Here is a 20,444-nt window from a genome sequence, read left to right on the forward strand (position 1 = left end):
AAGTCATTAATTGTGATTTTAAAAATCAAATCTTTTTCAAAACTAATTTCAATCATATCTTGTCAAAAATATCTTCCTATCTTATTTTAAAAAAAAAAATTTCAAAATATCTTTTCTAACTTCCTATCTTCTTATCTTTTCAAAACTGATTTTCAAAATTTGTTTCAACTAACTAACTAACTTTTTGTTTGTTTCTTATCTTTTTCAAAACTACCTAACTAACTCTCTCTCTCTAATTTTCGAAAATATCTTCCCCCTTTTTCAAAAATTTCTTTTTAATTAACTAATTATTTTTTTTATTTGAATTTTCAAAAAACTACTAACCTTTTTCAAAAACTATTTTCAAAAATCACTAACTCTTTTTCAAAAATTATTTTCGAAATTTTCCTTCTCTCATCTTATTCTATTTATTTATTCATCTACTAACATCTCTCCCTCACCCACCAAAAATCCGAACCCTCTCTCTCTCTTTCTGAGTTCAGATTTTTCTCTTCTTCTTTTCTACTAACAATAAGGAACCTCTTTACTGTGACATAGAGGATTCCTCTTCTTTTCGTTTTCTCTTCTCTTTCTTATGAGCAGGGACAGAGAAAAAGGCATTCTTGTTGAAGCTGATCCAAAACCTGAAAGGACTCTGAAGAGGAAATTAAGAGAAGCTAAATTACAACAATCCAGAGACAACTTGATTGAAAATTTCGAACAAGTAAAGGAGATGGCAGCCGAACCCAACAACAATGCAAGGAGAATGCTTGGTGACTTTACTACACCTAATTCCAATTTACATAGAAGAAGCATCTCCATTCCTGCCATTGGAGCAAACAACTTTGAGCTGAAACCTCAATTAGCTTCTTTGATGCACCAGAACTGCAAGTTTCATGGACTTCCATCTGAAGATCCTTTTCAGTTCTTAACTGAATTCTTGCAGATATGTGATACTGTTAAGACTAATGGAGTAGATCCTGAAGTCTACAGGCTCATGCTTTTCCCTTTTGCTGTAAGAGACAGAGCTAGAGTATGGTTGGACTCTCAACCTAAGGATAGCCTGAACTCTTGGGATAAGCTGGTCAAGGCTTTCCTAGCCAAGTTCTTTCCTCCTCAAAAGCTGAGCAAGCTTAGAGTAGATGTTCAAACCTTCAGACAGAAAGAAGGTGAATCCCTCTATGAAGCTTGGGAGAGATACAAAGGACTGACCAAAAAGTGTCCTTCTGACATGCTTTCAGAATGGACCATCCTGGATATATTCTATGATGGTCTGTCTGAATTAGCTAAAATGTCATTGGATACTTCTGCAGGTGGATCCATTCATCTAAAGAAAACGCCTGCAGAAGCTCAAGAACTCATTGACATGGTTGCAAATAACCAGTTCATGTACACTTCTGAAAGGAATCCTGTGAATAATGGGACGCCTATGAAGAAGGGAGTTCTTGAGATTGATACTCTAAATGCCATATTGGCTCAGAACAAAATATTGAATCAGTAAGTCAATATGATCTCTCAAAGTCTGAATGGAATGCAAGCTGCATCCAACAACACTCAAGAGGCATCTTCTGAAGAAGAAGCTGTGACGAGCTTCAAACTCGCCTATTGCCGGGCGTAGTGACAGACGCAAAAGGATAGTAAATCCTATTCCAGCATGATCGAGAACCGACAGATGAATAGCCATGCCGTGACAGGGTGCGTTGACCATTTTCACTGCGAGGATAAGATGAAACCATTGACAAGGGTGATGCCTCCAGACGATTAGCCGTGCCGTGACAGGGCATTTGGATCATTTTCCCGAGAGAAGACCGAAAGTAGCCATTGACAATGGTGATGTATCACATAAAGCCAGCCATGGAAAGGAGTAAGACTGATTGGATGAAGATAGCAGGAAAGCAGAGGTTCAGAGGAACAAAAGCATCTCTATTCGCTTATCTGAAATTCTCACCAATGAATTACATAAGTATTTCTATCCTTTATTATTTATCTTTTAATTATCTAATCCAATCACATTTAACCTACCTGACTGAGATTTGCAAGGTAACCATAGCTTGCTTCATACCAACAATCTCCGTGGGATTCGACCCTTACTCACGTAAGGTATTACTTGGATGACCCAGTGCACTTGCTGGTTAGTTGTGCGAAGTTGTGAACCATGGTATTGGCATCATGTTTTTGGTGCCATTACCAGGGAAAGAAAGAGCGATGAATTTTACATAATCAAAGTGTAATCACAATTTCTGCGCACCAAGTACATAGATTGGTACCATGCTCAATTACATGGATCACGGAAAACGTTTGGTCACCACGGTGAGATTCTACTTTTTAAAACGCCCGGATGGAAACATATAGATCAAGACGGAGGCGGATTTAAAAGCAAGGCTTGGAATCCTGGAGTTTATTCTGACATTTGTCATCCTGGGAGCCTAACAATATATTTAAAGCTGCTCAGAAGCTTTGCGTGCCTAGTTTGGGACCCCGGAGGCTATTGGCATTCCAAGCACTGGTGGAGATTTTTGGACGAATTTAAACATAAGCCACCATAACAGGAAACTCCTCCAATGTCCAACTTAAAGACTTTAACTAAAAGTGCTAAGTGGGAGACAACCCACCGTGGTATGGTCGCTTCTTTTTCAATTTATTTCTCGTTAATTGCTTCCATTTTTCCTTTTTTTTCATTTTAATTTATTAAACCTGGAATCTTGCATAGCATTCATGTTAATCATTGCATTCTGCATTTTTCAGTTTAAAAAAAAAAGGGGTGCACGACGCGACCGCATGCCCCTGCGATCGCGTCATATTGTGAGAAACACCACCCACGCGACCGCGTGAACCACGCGGCCACGTGATATATATATCGGCGTAAGGATCCAACGAACACAAAGTTGGGCTGGAATCGTGCGGCCCTTGTGCGTTTCGCACAAATCGGCCCACACGATCGTATGCCTCATGCGATCGCGTCACTTGCACAATACTAATCCCACGCGACCGCGTGAGCGACGCGATCGCGTCGCATGGATTGCACATCACCCCAAGAGGAGACAGAGAGTTGCACTAAAACGGCGCTGGAGTCGTGCGTTTAGCACGAATTCCAGCGACGCGATCGCGCGACCCACGCGATCGCGTCAACCTTCTTTCCCCCTCTCATGCGATCGCGCGCCCCACGCGATCGCGTCACTTCCATTTTCACCCCAAACCACGCGACCGCGTGCCCCACGCGGCCGCGTGTATTCGAAAGTATAACCCCCCAGCCACGCGAACCCTATCAGTCGCACAGCCCCCACCCCCAACCCTCTTCTCCCTCTCTGCTTCTTCTCCCTCCAACCACCACCCAGCACCACCCAGCCGCCACTGCGCCACCACCCAGACGTCCCCCGCCACCACGCCGGACGCCGCCGCAGCCACCTTCTTCCCCGTTCCACCCCTCCCGCCTACCAGGTTCCGCAAAACGCAACCCCCTTTTTTATCCGTTCGTCGTTTTTCTGTATTTTTTTCCGTTTCTGTTCATCATTAGGATAGATAGATATGCATGCTGTAGTGGAATTTTTAGGTTGTTAGGTAGCTTAGGCTGTGGTTAGTGGATCTAGGTCTGTTTACTTGCACTGTCCCTGTTTATGTTTTAATCATAACTACAATTTTGCTGTTCCTGTGACCTCATTCATATGCTATGATTTCTTGCAATTGCTGCTTGTTACTCCAAATTTTCCTGTTTCTATACATTACTAGTAACTGCAGCAAGTTTTTAATTCATATGAACTGCTATGATTGCTATTTATTTTCCGGGACAATCCAATTTTAGCTGGAATACTGCCCAAATTTTTTAAAATTGTTTTCATTCAAGTTTTGGTTTGGCACTTCTGAACTCTGTTTTACTCCGCTTTACCCAAACCATTTCATGAATGCTATGGCAGACATTCTTATCCTCTTTGATTTCCTGGTTCATAAACTGCATTTGTGATTCACTGATTCCAATTTTTGCTTTCTTTATTTCTATTCGAATCAGCATCACCCTGTTTTCCTTGTTCGATTATGAGTACTTCTATTCTTACCTGTGAATCCTTGTTATATGGAATTTTTCTATGCCACTTACTTTAACCTGCACTTTACTAATTCACTAATTTTATTTACTAATTTCTTTTTCAAATTCTAACCATACTAACCCTTTTGATCTCTTTTCTGATTATTTTCACTTTCCTCTAACTTTCTAACCATGGCATATTGATTATTTTTCCATTTAACATAAATTCAATCATAGTTCATTTACTCATTTTCCTTATTTTACTTCTCCTTTTCCGCTTTGAGCTTCCTTTGTTTAATTGCCTATTTACTTTCCTATTTTATCTATATCCTGGTTTTCTGTTTTTCAGGATGTCTGCCTCACAGAGGAAAGGTAAAGGCAAGGCTACTAGCAAGCGCAAGCGAGGAGACTCCTCCCAGTCCATCATTGCTCTAATGCACGATTCTTCATGGCGGGAGAAGAACTTCACACAGCAGGAAAAAGCTGACCAACTGCTCCCTGCGAATGATCCTATAAAATTTGCAAACCGGTACTGTGAGCTGAAGTACCCGGCTTTTGCAAACTTCAGAAATCTATACCTGGAACGAACTCTGAAGATTCCAAAAGTACTCCAGCAGTACACCACTGAGCAAATCAAGCAAAGGGGCTGGTTCTTTCTGGAAAGAACACTGACAGAGGTCAATTCATCTTGGGTACGGGAATTCTACTGTAACTACTATCTCACTACCTTAGATGCAGTGAACCTGAGAGGAAAACAAATTCTGGTCACTGAAGAGGCCTTAGAGGTTATTCTCCGGCTCCCAGCCAAGTCCGATCAGCCTGATGGTTATTCAAAGGCTGAGGAGGACATGTGTCAGATGCAGTTTGATTGGGATGCCGTAAAGGTACGGATAGCTCTCGACCCGATAGTTCCTTGGGAGATGGGTCAGGACATTACCATGCCTAGAGGGATCAAGAGAGCATACTTAAACGATGAGGCTCGTTTATGGCATCAGATCTTGAGTAATTATGTGATGCCGAGTACTCACGAGACGGAGATCCCGGCTGCTATGATCACCCTCCTTTGGTGTGTGCTGGAGGGTAAGGACCTTTATCTACCACGTTTCATTCGGCACTATATGGCCAGGGTCCACGTCCAAGGAACCCTCCCTTTTCCGTATCTGGTTACACAGCTTGGCCGTCGAGCTGACGTGCCATGGGAGGATGCCGATGAGAGACCACCAGCGGCGGATTGCAGGATGATCATTCCGCACAGCCGGAACTTCTTAGCCTTGGGCCACAGACCACCACCATTCACTGCTACTGATACGACAGCCCCACCGTCTGCTGGACCCTCTTCCTCCACTGCTGCACCACCTACCCCTGCTACCACCACTGCACCTCCACCTGCCACAGAGCCCATCTATCATCTGGTGCACCGCTTGTTCCGACGACTTGACCAGATGGAGCGTCGCAACAAGCGGCGCTATGAGCACCTAAAGCTGATGATACAATCCGGTGACATCTCCTCCGAGCCTGACACACCATCCGAGGCATCTGAGGAGGAAGCGGATGCGCCCGAGGCAGAGACCCATCCCCAGGGAGAGGCAGCACCAGCCGCACCACAGGCAGCGGTCCCACATCAGATTGAGGCTACGGATATTGAGATCCCGATCCAGTCAGCACCTCCTCCACAGCAGCCAGACCCTCAGCCCACCACCACCACTGAGACTCCAGCTACCATCCCTCCCAGTGATGACACTCCTTCACACCAGACTTGATTGAGCATCGGGGACGATGCTTCCCTTTAAGTGTGGGGAGGCCGCCATCTCTGGCGTTCATTTTGGTGAACCACTACATACTTTTTCTTTTATTTTGGATATTTTTCTATATTTTTCTTTTCACTGTTATTTTCTGAGTACTTATACATTGCTTTTATGTATTTTTACTCTATTTTCTGCATTTTGCATCTTTAGTTCATATTTTAGCCATTTAGTTTATTTTAGTTATTTAGTTTAGTTTGCAATTCTAATTTATTAGTGGATTAATTAGTATAGTTTACCCTTTTTAGCATAAGATAGTATAGTTTAAATAGAAAAATATAAAAAGGAAGTAAGCTAGGAAATTGAACATATCAGATTTAAATCCATAAACCTTATATATAGCATTACATGATGTAGTTAAGCTGACAACATTTCATCAAGGAGGAACATTAAAACTTTAAAAGCTACCCTAAATAATTTTTTTATGAGAATAATGGGAATTTTTAGCTAAACTTGCATACAATATATAAATGATATATGATGCTTGAGTTAGAGAACACACAGCCTGTGAGTCTTGAGGTTAATTGTATGGTTGCATTCAAACCATTATTTCATTTCTGTGTGTTTCAATTCTTTTTATTCTGATGTTCTTTACTTTGCTTTAATCTATATGTCCAATTATAGAATATAGAATGTAGATACATACCAAGAGAATGATTGAGGCCATCATTTGATTTTAGCTCACTCACCCCAAATTAGCCTACCTTTTACATCACCCTTATTAGCCCCCTTGAGCCTTTTAAAACCCCTTTATTCTATTTAGCCGAATTACTAGCCTTAAGCAGAAAAATAAAAGAAAATCTCAAGTGAATCCTTGGTTAGCTTAAGATAAAAAATCATGAATAGAGTTAAATGTGGAAAACCTTTTGGGAACATGGATGATAGAAACAAAAGGTAGGAAAGTTAAAAGGAATAAAATAAAATTGGGAAGCATGCTCATGAGAAAATCTAAGCGATTCAATTACCATGTGCATTAAAAAAAAAGAAAAGGTATGACTATGTTCTATAATTGTTGATTGGTTAGACGAAAAACAAGGTTATAGAAAGGAAGAATAAAAAGAAAAATAGAGCGGTTAACCCAATAAACACTGAGTGACTAGAGAGTAAACACAAAATCCAGTGAGGGTTCAATAACTCATCAACATATATCTGTACTTAATTTACTAATTGCTTTGCAAGTTTGTACAATGTTTTATTTCCCATCTCATTTGCTAAAATGCTTTATTTTCTAAGGGTTGGCTATATATATATATATACATGACTCCTTGAGAATGTGAATTAACTTGGCTACATGTAAGCTTTATAAATGAGTGAATAAATTAGAGTTGCATGATGCATCATTCATTTAGGTAGTTGCATTTAAATTAGGTTGCATTGCATGACATTCCATCACTTTAACCTTAATTATTTACCTTGGATTTAGCATGAGGACATGCTAGTGTTTAAGTGTGGGGAGGTTGATAAACCCATATTTCATGAGTTCTTTTGTGCATAATTTGAGTGATTTATTCAATCCTCCACCTACTTATTCATATTAACTGCATGGTTTTACTTTCCCTTCCTTATTATGTCATATTGTGAAAAACATGTTTCCTAAGCTTTAAAAAATTAATTATTTTAATTACCTTTATTTCCATTCGATGCCGTGATTAGTGTGTTGAGTAGTTTCAGATTTTCTAAGGCAGAATGACTTAAAGGATGGAAAAGGAAACATATAAAATGGAAGGAGAAAGCAAAACGGAGCTTTAAGGAAACTGGTATCCACGTGATCGCATGGATGACGCGATCGCGTGCCAAGCACGAATCAGCAGCAACGCGGCCGCATGACTGATGCGACCGCGTGGCAAGGAAAAGCTCCGAATGACGCGACCGCGTGACCCACGCGGACGCGTGACAGAGGTCACGTATCAGAATTTACAGAATGCGTCCCCAGCGATTTCTGAAGCTCTTTTTGGCCCAGATCCAAGTACAGACAGCATAGACCAGAGGTTATAAAGTGTGGGAATGCACCCATTCAAAGAGAGCTCGCATATTTTACTTTTCAATGATTTAGATTTAGTTGAGAGGGAGATCTTCTCTCTCTCTCTCTTAGGATTTAGGATTTCTTCTTATTTTAAGAGTGACTCTCAATCCAGATTTTATATTTCTTTGTTTTAAACTTCCTTTTCACTTTATTTATTTATTTCAGTATCTGAGTTGGCTATTTACCTTTATAATTGAATCTATGAATTCTTCCATGTTGCAGACTGTTATTTGAATTAATGATAATTGAGGTATTTTCAGTTTATGATTATTCTCTTTGATTTAAGTTACCATTGCTTCCCATCTAAGGATATTTTTATTATTCCAGCAATTTTACTTTTTCCCCTTTTGGTCCTGGTTAAGAATTCAGTAACTCAACAGTTATTAAACTCAACATAATTGATAATCGTTATCTTGCTAATTGAGCTGAACTTAAGTAATCCCAACCTTTTCTTAGGAAATAAATAGGATTCAAAGGTTAATTTAATTAGTCCCTTGACTTTCCTTTGCCTTAGTACAGGTTGATCAAGTGTAGTTTAGATTCAACTTTCATTATAGTTGAGAGAGATAACTACGTTGGACCTCCAACTTCTCTTACCTTGCCAAAAGTCTGCTTTACAGTATTTATTTATTTTAATTGCCATTTATTTTACTTGTCATTCAAATTACTTGCTTCTCATCTTCTAAACCCCGATTACAACCTTTATAGCCAATAATAAGAACATACTTCCTCGCAGTTCCTTGAGAAGACGACCCGAGGTTTGAATACTCGGTTAACAATTTTTAAAGGGGTTTGTTACTTGTGACACCCAACACGTTTGTACGAAGGAATTTTTGTCGGTTTAGAGACTATATCTACAACGTAAATGTTTCTATGAATCTCTTTACTTGTAAAAACACCGACGTCAGTCGGCATCCCGACCTACTGGAGCTTTGGGGCAGGGGCCAATGGTTTACGAAGGTGACCTATAAAGGCCTGACCCCTCAAAATAAAAATATTGTCGACATCCTACTGGCTATTTTTGGTAGGAATAGTGTCAACCCACACCTTTTCATGGGTGACCGTGAAATGGCAAGGGTTTATATATGTGAGTAGTCGTCTAGTCGCATATTCGTGTTTGTTATTGTCCCTTGTTTACTCAACCGGTTTAACGACTAACAAGCTTTCGTATTTTGTTTCAGTATCAATGGCTGGCGAGCAAGTTGGGCTTGACGCTTTGTTTAACACTTTTATGCTTGAACGCGACGATGACAGTTCTGCCACCCATTCCAACGAGGCGCCGCTTTCTCCTATCGTTGAGGCACAGTCCCAGCTCGCCCAAGGGGAGGTGGCTGGGACCAGCACTGGTTCGAGTCCCCGACCGGCGGCAGAAGTGGAGGATGGAGGACCTGAGGTCATCGTTGTTGACAACCCAAGGAAAAGGAAACCATCCTCCAGCCCTGAGGGGTTCCTCATGGTGATGGAGAAGAACTTTGACACCAGAAACTTTATTGATTTGCAGCTCCTGCCTGGCACGGAGGACTTCTTCCATGGTGGGGATCTTGCTTCTCAAGCTAAGTGGGTGTATCGCACCCTTCTCCGGGCAGCTGCCATAGCACGGAAGGTGGAGCCGTCTTGGCGGGGGCTCGGACCTTGGAAAATAAGCTTCAATCGTCCGTCAAAGCTAACGAAAAGTACAAGGTTGAGGTGAAGTCATTGTAGACACAGCTAGCTGCCTCCGAAGAGAAAGCCAAGGCTTCTGACGCAGCGGTTGCGCGGCTTACTGAGCGAGAGCTCACTTTGGAAGGCCAACTTAACGCTGCTCAAGGTTGGGTGAAGGAGCTGGAGAAGGAGCGCGATGGTGCCCTCTCGTCGGTGACTGCGGCTAAAACTGAGGCTACCGAGTTGAAGAAAAAATACAAAGAAACTGTGAAGCACAGCCGGAATGATATTATGGCGACTGAAGAGGCGATCAAGGCTCAAGTGAAGCTGTTGGCTCCTGACTTTGACATCTCAGCCATCAGCATTTTCAAAACCATTAAGGATGGCAAGATCGTTGATATCCTGAAGAAATGAATTCTTTGTATTTGTTTGTTTTGGTAGTTTGTGGGACAATATTTACCGTTCTACCGTTCTGATTTTTTGAAGCCGTCTCGGGGCTTTTGTGTGTAATCTTTTAACTTTAAAACAATGTCATGACAAAAATGAAGCCGAGTTGTGGCTTTTTTGCTTAAGCATTTGAAATTTGGCCTTATTTAGTAGCCGTTTCCTGTAGCGTTCGCGTCTTCCATGGTTCCCGGGGTGATCAGTCTCGGGATTCCGCTTTGTAATTGAACCGGTTAATTTTCAAGGCGAAGTAATTTAAACAATTCGAACAGTGCATTAAAACATAAAACGAGAAGGAAACAATTAGTGTAATCTAAACACGATTATATCATGATAAACTGCTATTCACGCAAACAACCAGTGGGAGATAATGCTAAATGCGAACATAAAATAACTCGGGGCTTACTAGACCGTGAAACCGCTTGTTTTCTAGTTGTGCTTTGGCTTCTAGGAGTAGAACCTTCTTAGGCTTCTTGCATTCCACGTTCTCGGGACCTCCCTGCCATCCAGGCATTCCAGCTTATAAGCTCCGTTGCTGACTACTTTCTTTACCCTGTGTGGGCCTTCCCAATTTGCTGCCAACTTTCCTTCTCCTGGTGTCGGGAGCCCTACGTCGTTGCGCCGTAAGACTATGTCGTTTGACTCGAAATCTCTTTTTAGTAATTTGCGTTGTAACGCAAGGCCATCCTTTGTTTCAACGCCATCTCCGACAAGTGGATCATTTCTCTAGTCTCATCCATTAAGTCCTTCTCCACGGCTTCTTCGACTCCCCCCAAGAGTAGTCGCGGGCTCGGTTCTCCAATCTCCACGGGTATTATCGCGTCTACCCCATAAGTGAGTCGGAAGGGCGTCTCCCCAGTAGATGACTGCTACGTTGTGCGATAGGACCAGAGGACCGACGCTAGCTTGTCTACCCAGGCTCCTTTCTTCTGGTCAAATCGCTTTTTAAGGCCTTGTAGGATGATCTTGTTCGCTACTTTGACTTGGCCGTTAGTTTGGGGGTGCTCGACGGATGAGAACTTCTGCTTTATCCCTAAACTGGCGAGGAATTCCCCTAACTTTTTATCGGCAAATTGTGTCCCGTTGTCTGAGATGACGACCTCTGGGATTCTGAATCTGGCTATTACTTGCCTCCATATGAATTTTTGGCAATTTGCCGAAGATATGCTGGCCAACGGCTCGGCCTCCACCCATTTGGTGTAATAGTCAATGGCAACAATTAGGTATTTGACCTGCCCAGGTCCGACCGGGAAGGGTCCTAGCAGATCAATGCCCCCATTGAGAGAATGGTTGGGAGGCCATCAGTAGGCTTAGTTCAGCTGCTGGAGCTTTGTGAAAGTTGGCGTTTTTCTGGCATCTCCTGCATTTGTTCATGAACTCTTGGGAGTCCGACATCATTAAGGGCCAATAGTAGCCGGCCCTGACGAGCTTTCGAGCTAAGGCCTTTCCCCCGATGTGATGGCCGCAGCACCCCTCGTAGACCTCGCTTAACACGTAGTCCGTCTGGTCCGGGCGCAGGCACTTCAGTAGAGGTTGGGTCAGCCCTTTCTTGAATAGCTGGCCTTGTATCATTGTATACTTGGCTGCTTCTCTCCTCAATGCCTTTGCCATCTTGTCGTCATCAGGGAGCTTGCCGTTTTCCAAGAAGTCGATGATTGGATCCATCCAGGAGTGGAAGTCGGGTGCTTGTGTTATATGCAAGGTCACTGTTGGCTCATTCACTAAACCTTGGATCAGAAATTGGTTCCCCGTTCCTGGCTTTGTGCTTGCCAGCTTGGATAGGAGATCGGCTCAGGTGTTCCTCTCTCTTAGAACGTGTTGCACCGTGACCTCATCGAATTCCTCGCTCAGCTTTTTTACCCTCTCAAAGTATTTTTGTAGCAGTGAGTCCCTAGCCTGATATGTCCATTAATCTGTGATGTGACGACCTGAGAGTCACTACATACTTCCACTATGGTGACCCCAACCTCTCTTGCCAAAAGAAGGCCGCCAAGAAGGGCCTCGTATTCTACTTGGTTATTGGACACTGGGAACTCGAATTTGACCGATTGCTTGTACACGACTCCAGTTGGGCTCTCTAGGATGATCCCCGCTCCCCTGAACGTTTGGTTGGAGGCTCTGTCCACATGGAGTTTCCACCGTGTGCTCAGTGTCTCGAGAGGGTTTCCTGTTACCTCTACAAGGAAATCGGCCATTGCTTGGGCCTTGATTGCATGTCTGGGTTCGTATTGCAAGTCATACTGAGATAACTCAATTGCCCAGGTCATCATCCTACCCGCCAAGTTGGGTTTTTGCAGCACTTGGCAGATCGCTTGGTTCGTCCTGACAATTATCTGGTGTCCTTGGAAGTATTGTTGCAGCCTACGGGAGGAGGTCAGGAGCGCATATGCTAGTTTTTCCAGCTTACTGTACTTCATCTCTGCCCCCTGCAACACCTTGCTCACGAAGTAGACCGGTTGCTGGATCTTCCCTTCTTCCCGTACCAGGGCGTTCGCCAAAGCCTCATCAGTTACTACTAAGTACAAGAATAACGTCTCTCCATTCCTGGGTTTGCTGAGGTGCATTCGAACACTATCCCTTTTTTCATCAAGTTAAAGAACGGAAGAGCTTTGGCAGCCGACGCACTGAGGAACCGGGATAGCACCGTGAGTCTTCCCGCCAGTCTCTGTACATCTTTGACACATCCCGGGCTCATCATCCATAGGATTTCTTCGCATTTCTCCGGGTTGGCTTCCACTCCTCTTTGGGTTATCATGAAACCCAAGAACTTCCCGGCTTCCATAGCGAAGGCGCACTTGAGAGGGTTAAGCCTCATGTTGTGCCGCCGAAGAGATGTGAACACGGTCTCTAGATTACTGATGGGGTCTTCGGCTTGGGTGGTCTTCACCAGGATGTCGTCTACGTATACTTCCACCGTCTTGCTGGTAAGACTGCTAAATACCTTGTTCATCAGCCTCTTATATGTAGCTCATGTGTTTTTCAGTCCAAACGGCATCACCTTATAGCAGTATGTACCCCCTGGTGTTATGAACGCTGTTTTCTCCTTGTTTGGCCGGTGCATCGGTATCTGGTTGTAGCCAGAGTATGCGTTCATGAAACTCAGAAACCGATACCCTGTAGCCGCGTCTACTAAAGCATCAATGATAGGGAGGGTGAAAGAATCCTTGGGACAGGCCTTATTGAGATCGGAGTAATCCACGCACATTCTCCACTTTCCATTGGCTTTCTTGACCAGGACTACGTTCGACAGCCAAGTCGAGTAGTCCAGTTCTCGGATGAACCCCACTTCTAGTAAGCTGGCCGTTTGCCTGGCCACCTCGTCAGCTCTTTCTTGGGACATTTTCCTTCTTCTCTGTGTCACCGACTTAGCTTCTGCCTTCATAGTTAGGTGGTGTGACATGAACTAGGGGTCAATCCCTGACATGTCGGCTGGTGTCCAGACGAACAGGTTGCCGTTTGCCCAGATCATTTCCACCAATAGTTCTTTCAAGTCATGAGGGAGGTTTCTATTTACGAAGGTGAACTTTTCTTCCGAGTCGCCAACCCTGAACTTCTCAAGGTCTCCTTCAGGTTCTGGCCTGTCATTGACCCTGGCGTCTAGGTCAACTAGGAAGACCCCGGATGCCTCTTTGGACTTTTTTCTTAGGGAGAGACTGGCGTTGTCGCATGCGACCGCCATTTCCAAATCTCCCCAGATGGATCTGACCGACCCATCATTAACAACAAATTTCATCAGTAGTTTGGTACAAATCACTACTCCGATCTCGTTGATGGTTTTCCTTCCCAAGATGAGGTTGTAGGCCGTGGAGTCCCTTAGAACAACGAACTCCGCCATTACCGACCTCTTCCCTCGACCTCCTCCTATGGAGACTGGTAGGAAGACTATTCCATCAGGCTTGATAAAGTTATCGCCTAAGCCGACCACATCATGTTGGTGGGTTCTCAGGTCAGTGTCTCGGAGGCCCAGAGCATCAAACACATTACGGAACATGATGTTCGAATCGACTCCGGTGTCCATGAGGATTCGCCTGACCAGACCAGTTCCTACTCTTACCGTGATCACCATAGGAGGGTTCTCCGGCAAGTCGTCGAACCACCGATCCTCTGGTCCGAATGATATTGACGGGACTCTCCTGGGGGAAAGCGCGGGACTAGACGATGACACGGCCAAGACCTTGGTATCTTTCCTGCATGCCGACTTCGACCTAGGGGCGACGTCTCTCCCGACTACAATGTTCACGATGGTGAGGCCACGTTCATTGTCCTCCTCAGGCTCTTGCATTGGTCTCACGGTGCGGATCCTGTCGTCACCAGATCGGTCACGATCCCACCACGCACGCGACCACCGTTTCCAAATCTCCCCTAATGGATCCAACCGACCCATCATCAGCAACAAACTTCATCATCAATAGCTTGGTACAGATCACTGCTCTGAACTCATTGACGGTTTTCCTTCCCAAGATAAGGTTGTAGACCGTGGAGTCCCTTAGAACAACGAACTCCGCCATTACCGACCTCTTCCCTCGACCTCCTCCTATGGAGACTGGTAGGAAGACTATTCCATCAGGCTTGATAAAGTTATCGCCTAAGCCGACCACATCATGTTGGTGGGTTCTCAGGTCAGTGTCTCGGAGGCCCAGAGCATCAAACACATTACGGAACATGATGTTCGAATCGACTCCGGTGTCCATGAGGATTCGCCTGACCAGACCAGTTCCTACTCTTACCGTGATCACCATAGGAGGGTTCTCCGGCAAGTCGTCGAACCACCGATCCTCTGGTCCGAATGATATTGACGGGACTCTCCTGGGGGAAAGCGCGGGACTAGACGATGACACGGCCAAGACCTTGGTATCTTTCCTGCATGCCGACTTCGACCTAGGGGCGACGTCTCTCCCGACTACAATGTTCACGATGGTGAGGCCACGTTCATTGTCCTCCTCAGGCTCTTGCATTGGTCTCACGGTGCGGATCCTGTCGTCACCAGATCGGTCACGATCCCACCTCCTAGGTTCTCTTATGAGGTGAGAAAATTCTGCCAGCTTACCTTCCTGGATCACCTTCTCCAGAGCATCCTTCAAATCGAAACAATCTTGGGTCTTGTGGCTGAAGCCCTTGTGGTAGTCGCAGTAGAGGTTTTTGTTCCCTCCAGTTCTATCCTTAAGTTGTCGGGGCTTCGACAGGATGCCCTTGTCGGCTATCTGCTGGTACACCTCGACGATCGGGGCTGTTAGGGGAGTGTAGTTAGTAAACTTCCCTACCCGGGGGAACAACTTGAAGGCGTTAGCTGGCCCTCCGTCCTTAGAGTGCTCTTTAGGCCTTTCCCCATTGCCGGGCTGACGAGCAGGGTTATAGGTGGGCTGCCGCTTGTTGGCTGCCATGACTTGGCTAACCTCCTCGTCGTTGGTATACTCCTTGGCCACATTTTGGATTTCTTGCATCGTCCACACGAGCTTAGTGGTAAGGTGATTCTTGAAATCTTCGTTCAGAAATCCGTTCGTCAAGCATAAACTGGCCACTGAGTCGGTCAGGCCGTCAATCTCCAAGCATTCATCATTAAACCTATCCAGGTACTTCCTGGTCGGTTCCCCGCTTCTCTGCGCCACCCCTAGCAAGTTGATCGGGTGCTTAGCTTAGCAATACGTGTGGTAAACTGAGCCAGGAAGGCTCGGGTTATGTCTGTAAACGTGGTCACGGAACCTTGGGGGAGAGCATTGAACCAACGGATCGCCGGCCCCACTAAGGTCATGGGGAAGGCGCGACATCTCACTTCATCACCCACACCTTCCAGATTCATCCTGGCCTCGAAGGCCATTAGATGTTCTTGAGGATTTTGGGTACCGTCATATCTCATGTCCGTTGGCTTATCGAAGTGCTTGGGTAGCCGGACCTCGAGAATGGAGTGGTGAAAAGGGGTCGCCCCCATGATCACGGGGTGTCGTCGCCTCCTTGGTCTTTCTCTGCTATCCTCTCGGTTTTCCTCTTCGGTGCGTCTTGCTGGAGGTCGGGTGTAGATTATAGGGTCTTGCCGTCTCCTCGGCACCTCTCTGCATTTCCCTTGGCTTTCTGGGTCAGACCGGGGGTCGGTATGCCTCTTGAGCGGTCTCTTCGGGGACTTCTCGCTCTGGTTTCCCCCCTCCTTAAGGGCGATCGGGATCGATGTTGACTCGGGGCAGGCTGGTAGCGCTCTTTGCCCGCTAGCTCCCACTCCAGGTTCTGCACCCTGTGACGCAGCTCCTGCATTATCCGAGGATAGTCGCTCCCCATCCCTCCGAAGGGACGCCTTTCCCGGGAGCGGGAGGGAGGCTCCCCTCTCCGAGGGGGGATCTCGTGCGCTCACGAGAGGAAGCCAAGGAGGCTACTCCACTGGTTCGGGGAACCACTTCCTCCTTCCGTGGCTCGCCTCCATCGTCTCCTTCCATGGGACCTAACAGGAAGTCCATTCACACCAGATCCCCACAAACGGCGCCAAATGTTCGGTTGCTGGGTTCCGAACGGGTTAGGTGAGTGGAATGGGCGAAAGGGATGAGGGGGATCTGGACCTGGTTGACGAGCGGATGGGTTTCCCGAGTTGTGGTGTTGGAGAGTGGAAGATGGAGACTTGGCGACTTCCCAAGCTGCGGTGTTGAAGGTGGAAGATGGAGACTTGGCGACCTCCAGAGCTGCGGTGTTGAAGAGGAGGGGGGAGCCACCTGCAATGACACTCTGACGCTCTTGTCAGGGATCGTATAGGTGGTAGTGAAGGTAAGGGATTAGTGACGTACCTCAAGGGAGGGGTAGGCCGTCCCCTTATATGCCCTGTCAGTAGGACGGGTCCCACTTGATATAGGTCTCTTTCCTAGAAGTTTCCTCGCCTAGCTATCATGAGGCTGGCTGCTAGGGAGTGGGATTCCATACATTACCCGCAGTTCGGGTGGGTGACGTCCGCTGGGTCGGAGCTCCTGGTCGCCTGGGCCAGGTCAGAACAAAATCAAATCTTTCCCTCCAAAATTAAAGAGTTCTCCCCTCCTCTCTCTCCCTTTATCTATCCCTCTCATTCCTTCAACCACTCTATCTCTTTTATATATCATTATCAAGGACTAATTATAAATTTGACAATCAAGATGTGCAACATGACATTCTTTAATTATATTAAAATTAAAATTAAAATATTAAAAATTAAAATTAAAATATAATTATTATTATTATTATTATATACATATTTTTTTAGTTTTTTTATTTAGTTTTACATTTTCACTGTTTATCTTTTTAATATATATTTTTATTTTTCTTCTTTTAAATATTTATTAAATATAATTTGGAGAGAATATTAATGTTATGATTAAAAGTTAAAATCAAGATTCAATTGTTTAAAAAATTTAATTTTGAGTTAATTTTATAACTATCAATATAATTTTTTTATGCTAATATCTAATTATATTTTTATATATATAAGGAGAAAAAATATTATTTTTAAATAGCAAGCATAAAAATTAATTATTTCTATTTGTACAATAGACTTAACACCTAATCAAAAGTATACAAGTTAAATCATTTCAAATTTCAGATAACGAATATTAAAATTAAGGTTTAATTATTCTGCAAGTCCATATAGTTTCACCAAATTTTCAATTAGGTCCCTATACTTTTTTTCTTTTGAATTGGGTCCTTAGATGTTAAATTTTTTTTTCAATTTAGTCCCTACCGTGACAAAACCGTTTAAAATAACAGAATATTCTATTCAAAAATCGAATATTCTCCTAATTAAGTTATAATAGCTAATTAAACCCACTTCTATTTTTTTAAAATACCAAAATTACCCTTGCCATTTTATCCAAAAACAAAGAACCTAGTAAGCCCTTGTTCTCTGAAGTCACTGCCTTTCTCCTCCGATCCATTCGATGGTGTCGTCCTCCATCTGCAGCGGCGGCGACGTCGTCGTCGTCCTTGGCGGCGTGAGCGTCCATCGTCTTTATCGTCCGTCGTCCTTGGTCTGCGCTGCACTGCTCTGCGCTGGTCGTGCGTCTGCTCTACTCTGCTTCCCACTAGTGGTGTGTCACTTCCGTCGCGTTCCCTCGTCGTGGATCACTACGCCGCTACTCGCGTCGCCACACCTCGCCGCACCTCGCCTTGCTGCCTGAAGTCGATCTTCCAAAACAGGTAACAGGTTAATTTTTTCTTTTGTTTTTTTAAAGTTAATGAAACAGGTTTAAGCAAATGATAATTTTTCTGATTTCTGAATTGATTTAATATACCTATTTGTTTAATTGAATTCTGAATTCTTTTGATACAATAGTTTGGGTTTACAATATGAATATATATGTAAGGGTTTTGTGAATTGATGAATTGACATATGAATTGATTTTGTTGATTATGAATTTACTTTATTGTTGATGGTTGTTGCTGTGATGAATACCATGCTTCTTCTAACCACCGGTTCTGTTCTTGTCGAGGCTTCGCCTCATGATTTCTTTCGGGGTGGAGGTCGAGATGGAGAAGGCTTAAACTATCTTGGTCGCTTATTGATGAAGCTAAGATCAGAGTTTCTTGGTGAGTCGTCATCATCGTGCGAACAATTGAAGTTTTTAACAGTGCGTTCTATGTCTTCCTATTTCTGAAACAATTTATCTCTGTTCTTCATCTTTTGTTTTTTGGTATACAAGTCACGGCTTCTAAACTCGAACTGGCTTTACATGTATTTTCTTTGCAGTGATGCTAAAATTAGCTATATCTCTATTGTAACTTAAGCTCAACTGCTTTGCCCATGTTGTAGTATACGTCATGGATGTTTAGGATAATGAGTTGTATAATGAGTTGTGGTTTTGGCATGTTCATCTTTTAATTCATTTATCAACATGATGTGTCAAATTTGTGTGAACCTATTTATTTTCCCCTGTTCTTTCTTTTGGCAGCTTGTCTGATCAATGAGCATGATCAAATTGATCCATTTTGAGGGTTTAGGTGAGGCTGATTGGACATTACTGCAACTTTAGTTAGAGTCTATGTAGTTATTTTGTTGACATCCTAGTTGATAATGAACTTGTCCAAGAAAGTATCCCAAACGACGATGTCAGCTCCCTGATGATATAACCCCTGATTTCAAGGTCGTGAGAGAAGAGTCCCAAGGTCTTAATGACCTTTCTTTAGCAGGCTTATCCATACATGATGATATTGAAGGCTTGATGTTTCATTCTTCTAAAGGAAGTAGATATATATTCAATGAGCAGGAAGAATTATCTCAGCAGCACATTAATGGCAATAACTTCTTAGATGACATCTTTGCTGAGAATGCAATCGTGGATGATACTAATTTGAACCCTTTGGAGTTCTTAGCTTCTCTGTTCCCTGGTTTTGCTGCAGAAAGCCTTGTGATAGTGACATTGGTTTCAATTCGGACATTGGTTCAGACTTTGATTGAAGCTTTTGATGGAAAGAGCTAACTTGTTGGGACACCTGATGAACTCAAGTTTGCTCTTTCAGAACCGGTTGTTATTAATGTTATTGTTGATCTTTATGCCAGTTCAGAGAGTCGGAGGCTGCAACACAAGAATTGATTTCCAGATTTTATGTATTATACTGAAACTATGCTTTCTATGGTTTTCATTTTTAGATTTCAAATTACATAGCCTTGTGGTTTTCTATAGTATACCATGATATGATAAAGACACAAACTATATTTCATGAATCTACACAAATGTAAAATGTTACATGATCATAATAAATACTTGAATGATGGAAATTGAATTTTATATATACTTTTTACTATTATTTCTGTTTTATTTTATTCATTACTTTTTTTTATATGTTGTATTTTGAAAGTCAAAAAAATAAAAAGAAATTATTTTTGGTACAATTTGTATATAAATAAGTAAAAGAATGATAGTGACAAAATAAAAGGGATTATAGGAATATCTTTCATGTCGTAGAATCATTGAATAAGGATTATAGGAATATCTTTTATTGAATATTTATAGTTTTATCGAATTTTCAATTAGGTCCTTATACTTATTTTCTTTTCAATTAGGTCCCTAAGGGTATACAAGTAATTTCACAATTTATTAACATTTTTTTACGTTTAACGTTAACAGGGACTAAATTGAAAAAAATGATGTATAGGGACCTAATTGAAAAGAAAAAAAGTATAGGGACCTAATTGAAAATTTGGTAAAACTATAGGGACCTGCAGAGTAATTAAACCTAAAATTAATTATTAGTAATAAATCAAACTCTTTCACATGAAAATAATAACTAAAAATCTTATTATTTGATCTTTTTTCTACAAAGACCCTGGTCTTTTTAGCCGACGGAGACTTTTGTCTCCTACGATCTTTTTTGTAAAAATAGTTTGATTTTATAAATCTTTTGTGCTATAATCTATAATGTCAAGACAAAACCGATATAGTTTTAAAAGATTTATATTTCCGTAATGTAATTGCAGGTAAAAATAATAATTTGTTTGTAATTTTAAAATTCTAAAGAATAAGAGTAATGGAGAATTGTTTTATTTTTTTATGTAACTAACATGTTTTTCGACTAGTTGGTTATAATTGACTATATC

General features: G+C 42.9%; 3 protein-coding genes across 11 annotated transcripts; 1 reads left to right on the forward strand and 2 right to left on the reverse strand.

The window, feature by feature from the left end:
• Nucleotides 11,174-11,572, reverse strand: LOC107633482. Its single transcript, XM_016337103.1, has one exon. The coding sequence runs from the start codon at nucleotides 11,570-11,572 to the stop codon at nucleotides 11,174-11,176; it is 399 nt and encodes a 132-aa protein (XP_016192589.1).
• On the reverse strand, nucleotides 14,227-15,348 carry LOC107633484. The gene has a single exon (XM_016337104.1). It carries the CDS (start codon nucleotides 15,346-15,348, stop codon nucleotides 14,227-14,229), a length of 1,122 nt encoding a protein of 373 aa, XP_016192590.1.
• Nucleotides 17,699-19,635, forward strand: LOC107630804. 9 transcript variants are annotated; one of them, XR_001618401.2, is made up of 3 exons: nucleotides 17,749-18,046; nucleotides 18,340-18,477; nucleotides 18,799-18,962. XR_001618401.2 is itself a non-coding variant. In XM_021119187.1 (3 exons), the coding sequence occupies exons 1-3, from the start codon at nucleotides 18,280-18,282 to the stop codon at nucleotides 19,380-19,382; spliced, it is 531 nt and encodes a 176-aa protein (XP_020974846.1). In that variant the 5' UTR covers nucleotides 18,053-18,279; the 3' UTR covers nucleotides 19,383-19,635. The 9 variants fall into 9 exon arrangements, 3 of the variants coding, with proteins under 3 accessions (XP_020974846.1, XP_020974847.1, XP_020974845.1); XR_002359617.1 differs by having other exon boundaries at nucleotides 18,340-18,436; XR_002359619.1 differs by lacking the exon at nucleotides 17,749-18,046 and adding an exon at nucleotides 18,991-19,130 and having other exon boundaries at nucleotides 18,053-18,477; nucleotides 18,799-18,847.

Source organism: Arachis ipaensis, chromosome B03 (genome assembly GCF_000816755.2).
Source record: "Arachis ipaensis cultivar K30076 chromosome B03, Araip1.1, whole genome shotgun sequence".
Taxonomy (NCBI): Eukaryota; Viridiplantae; Streptophyta; class Magnoliopsida; order Fabales; family Fabaceae; genus Arachis; species Arachis ipaensis.

Excerpts from the sequence above, each read along its gene's own strand:
- LOC107633482 (XM_016337103.1), bottom strand. The coding sequence starts at position 11,572 with ATGGATCCAATCATCGACTTCTTGGAAAACGGCAAGCTCCCTGATGAC.
- LOC107633484 (XM_016337104.1), bottom strand. The coding sequence starts at position 15,348 with ATGCAAGAAATCCAAAATGTGGCCAAGGAGTATACCAACGACGAGGAG.
- LOC107630804 (XM_021119186.1), top strand. The coding sequence starts at position 18,280 with ATGGTTGTTGCTGTGATGAATACCATGCTTCTTCTAACCACCGGTTCT. Across the intron at positions 18,478-18,990 it reads AACAATTGAAGTTTTTAACA|GTCGTGAGAGAAGAGTCCCA; the intron begins GTGCGTTCTATG and ends CCTGATTTCAAG.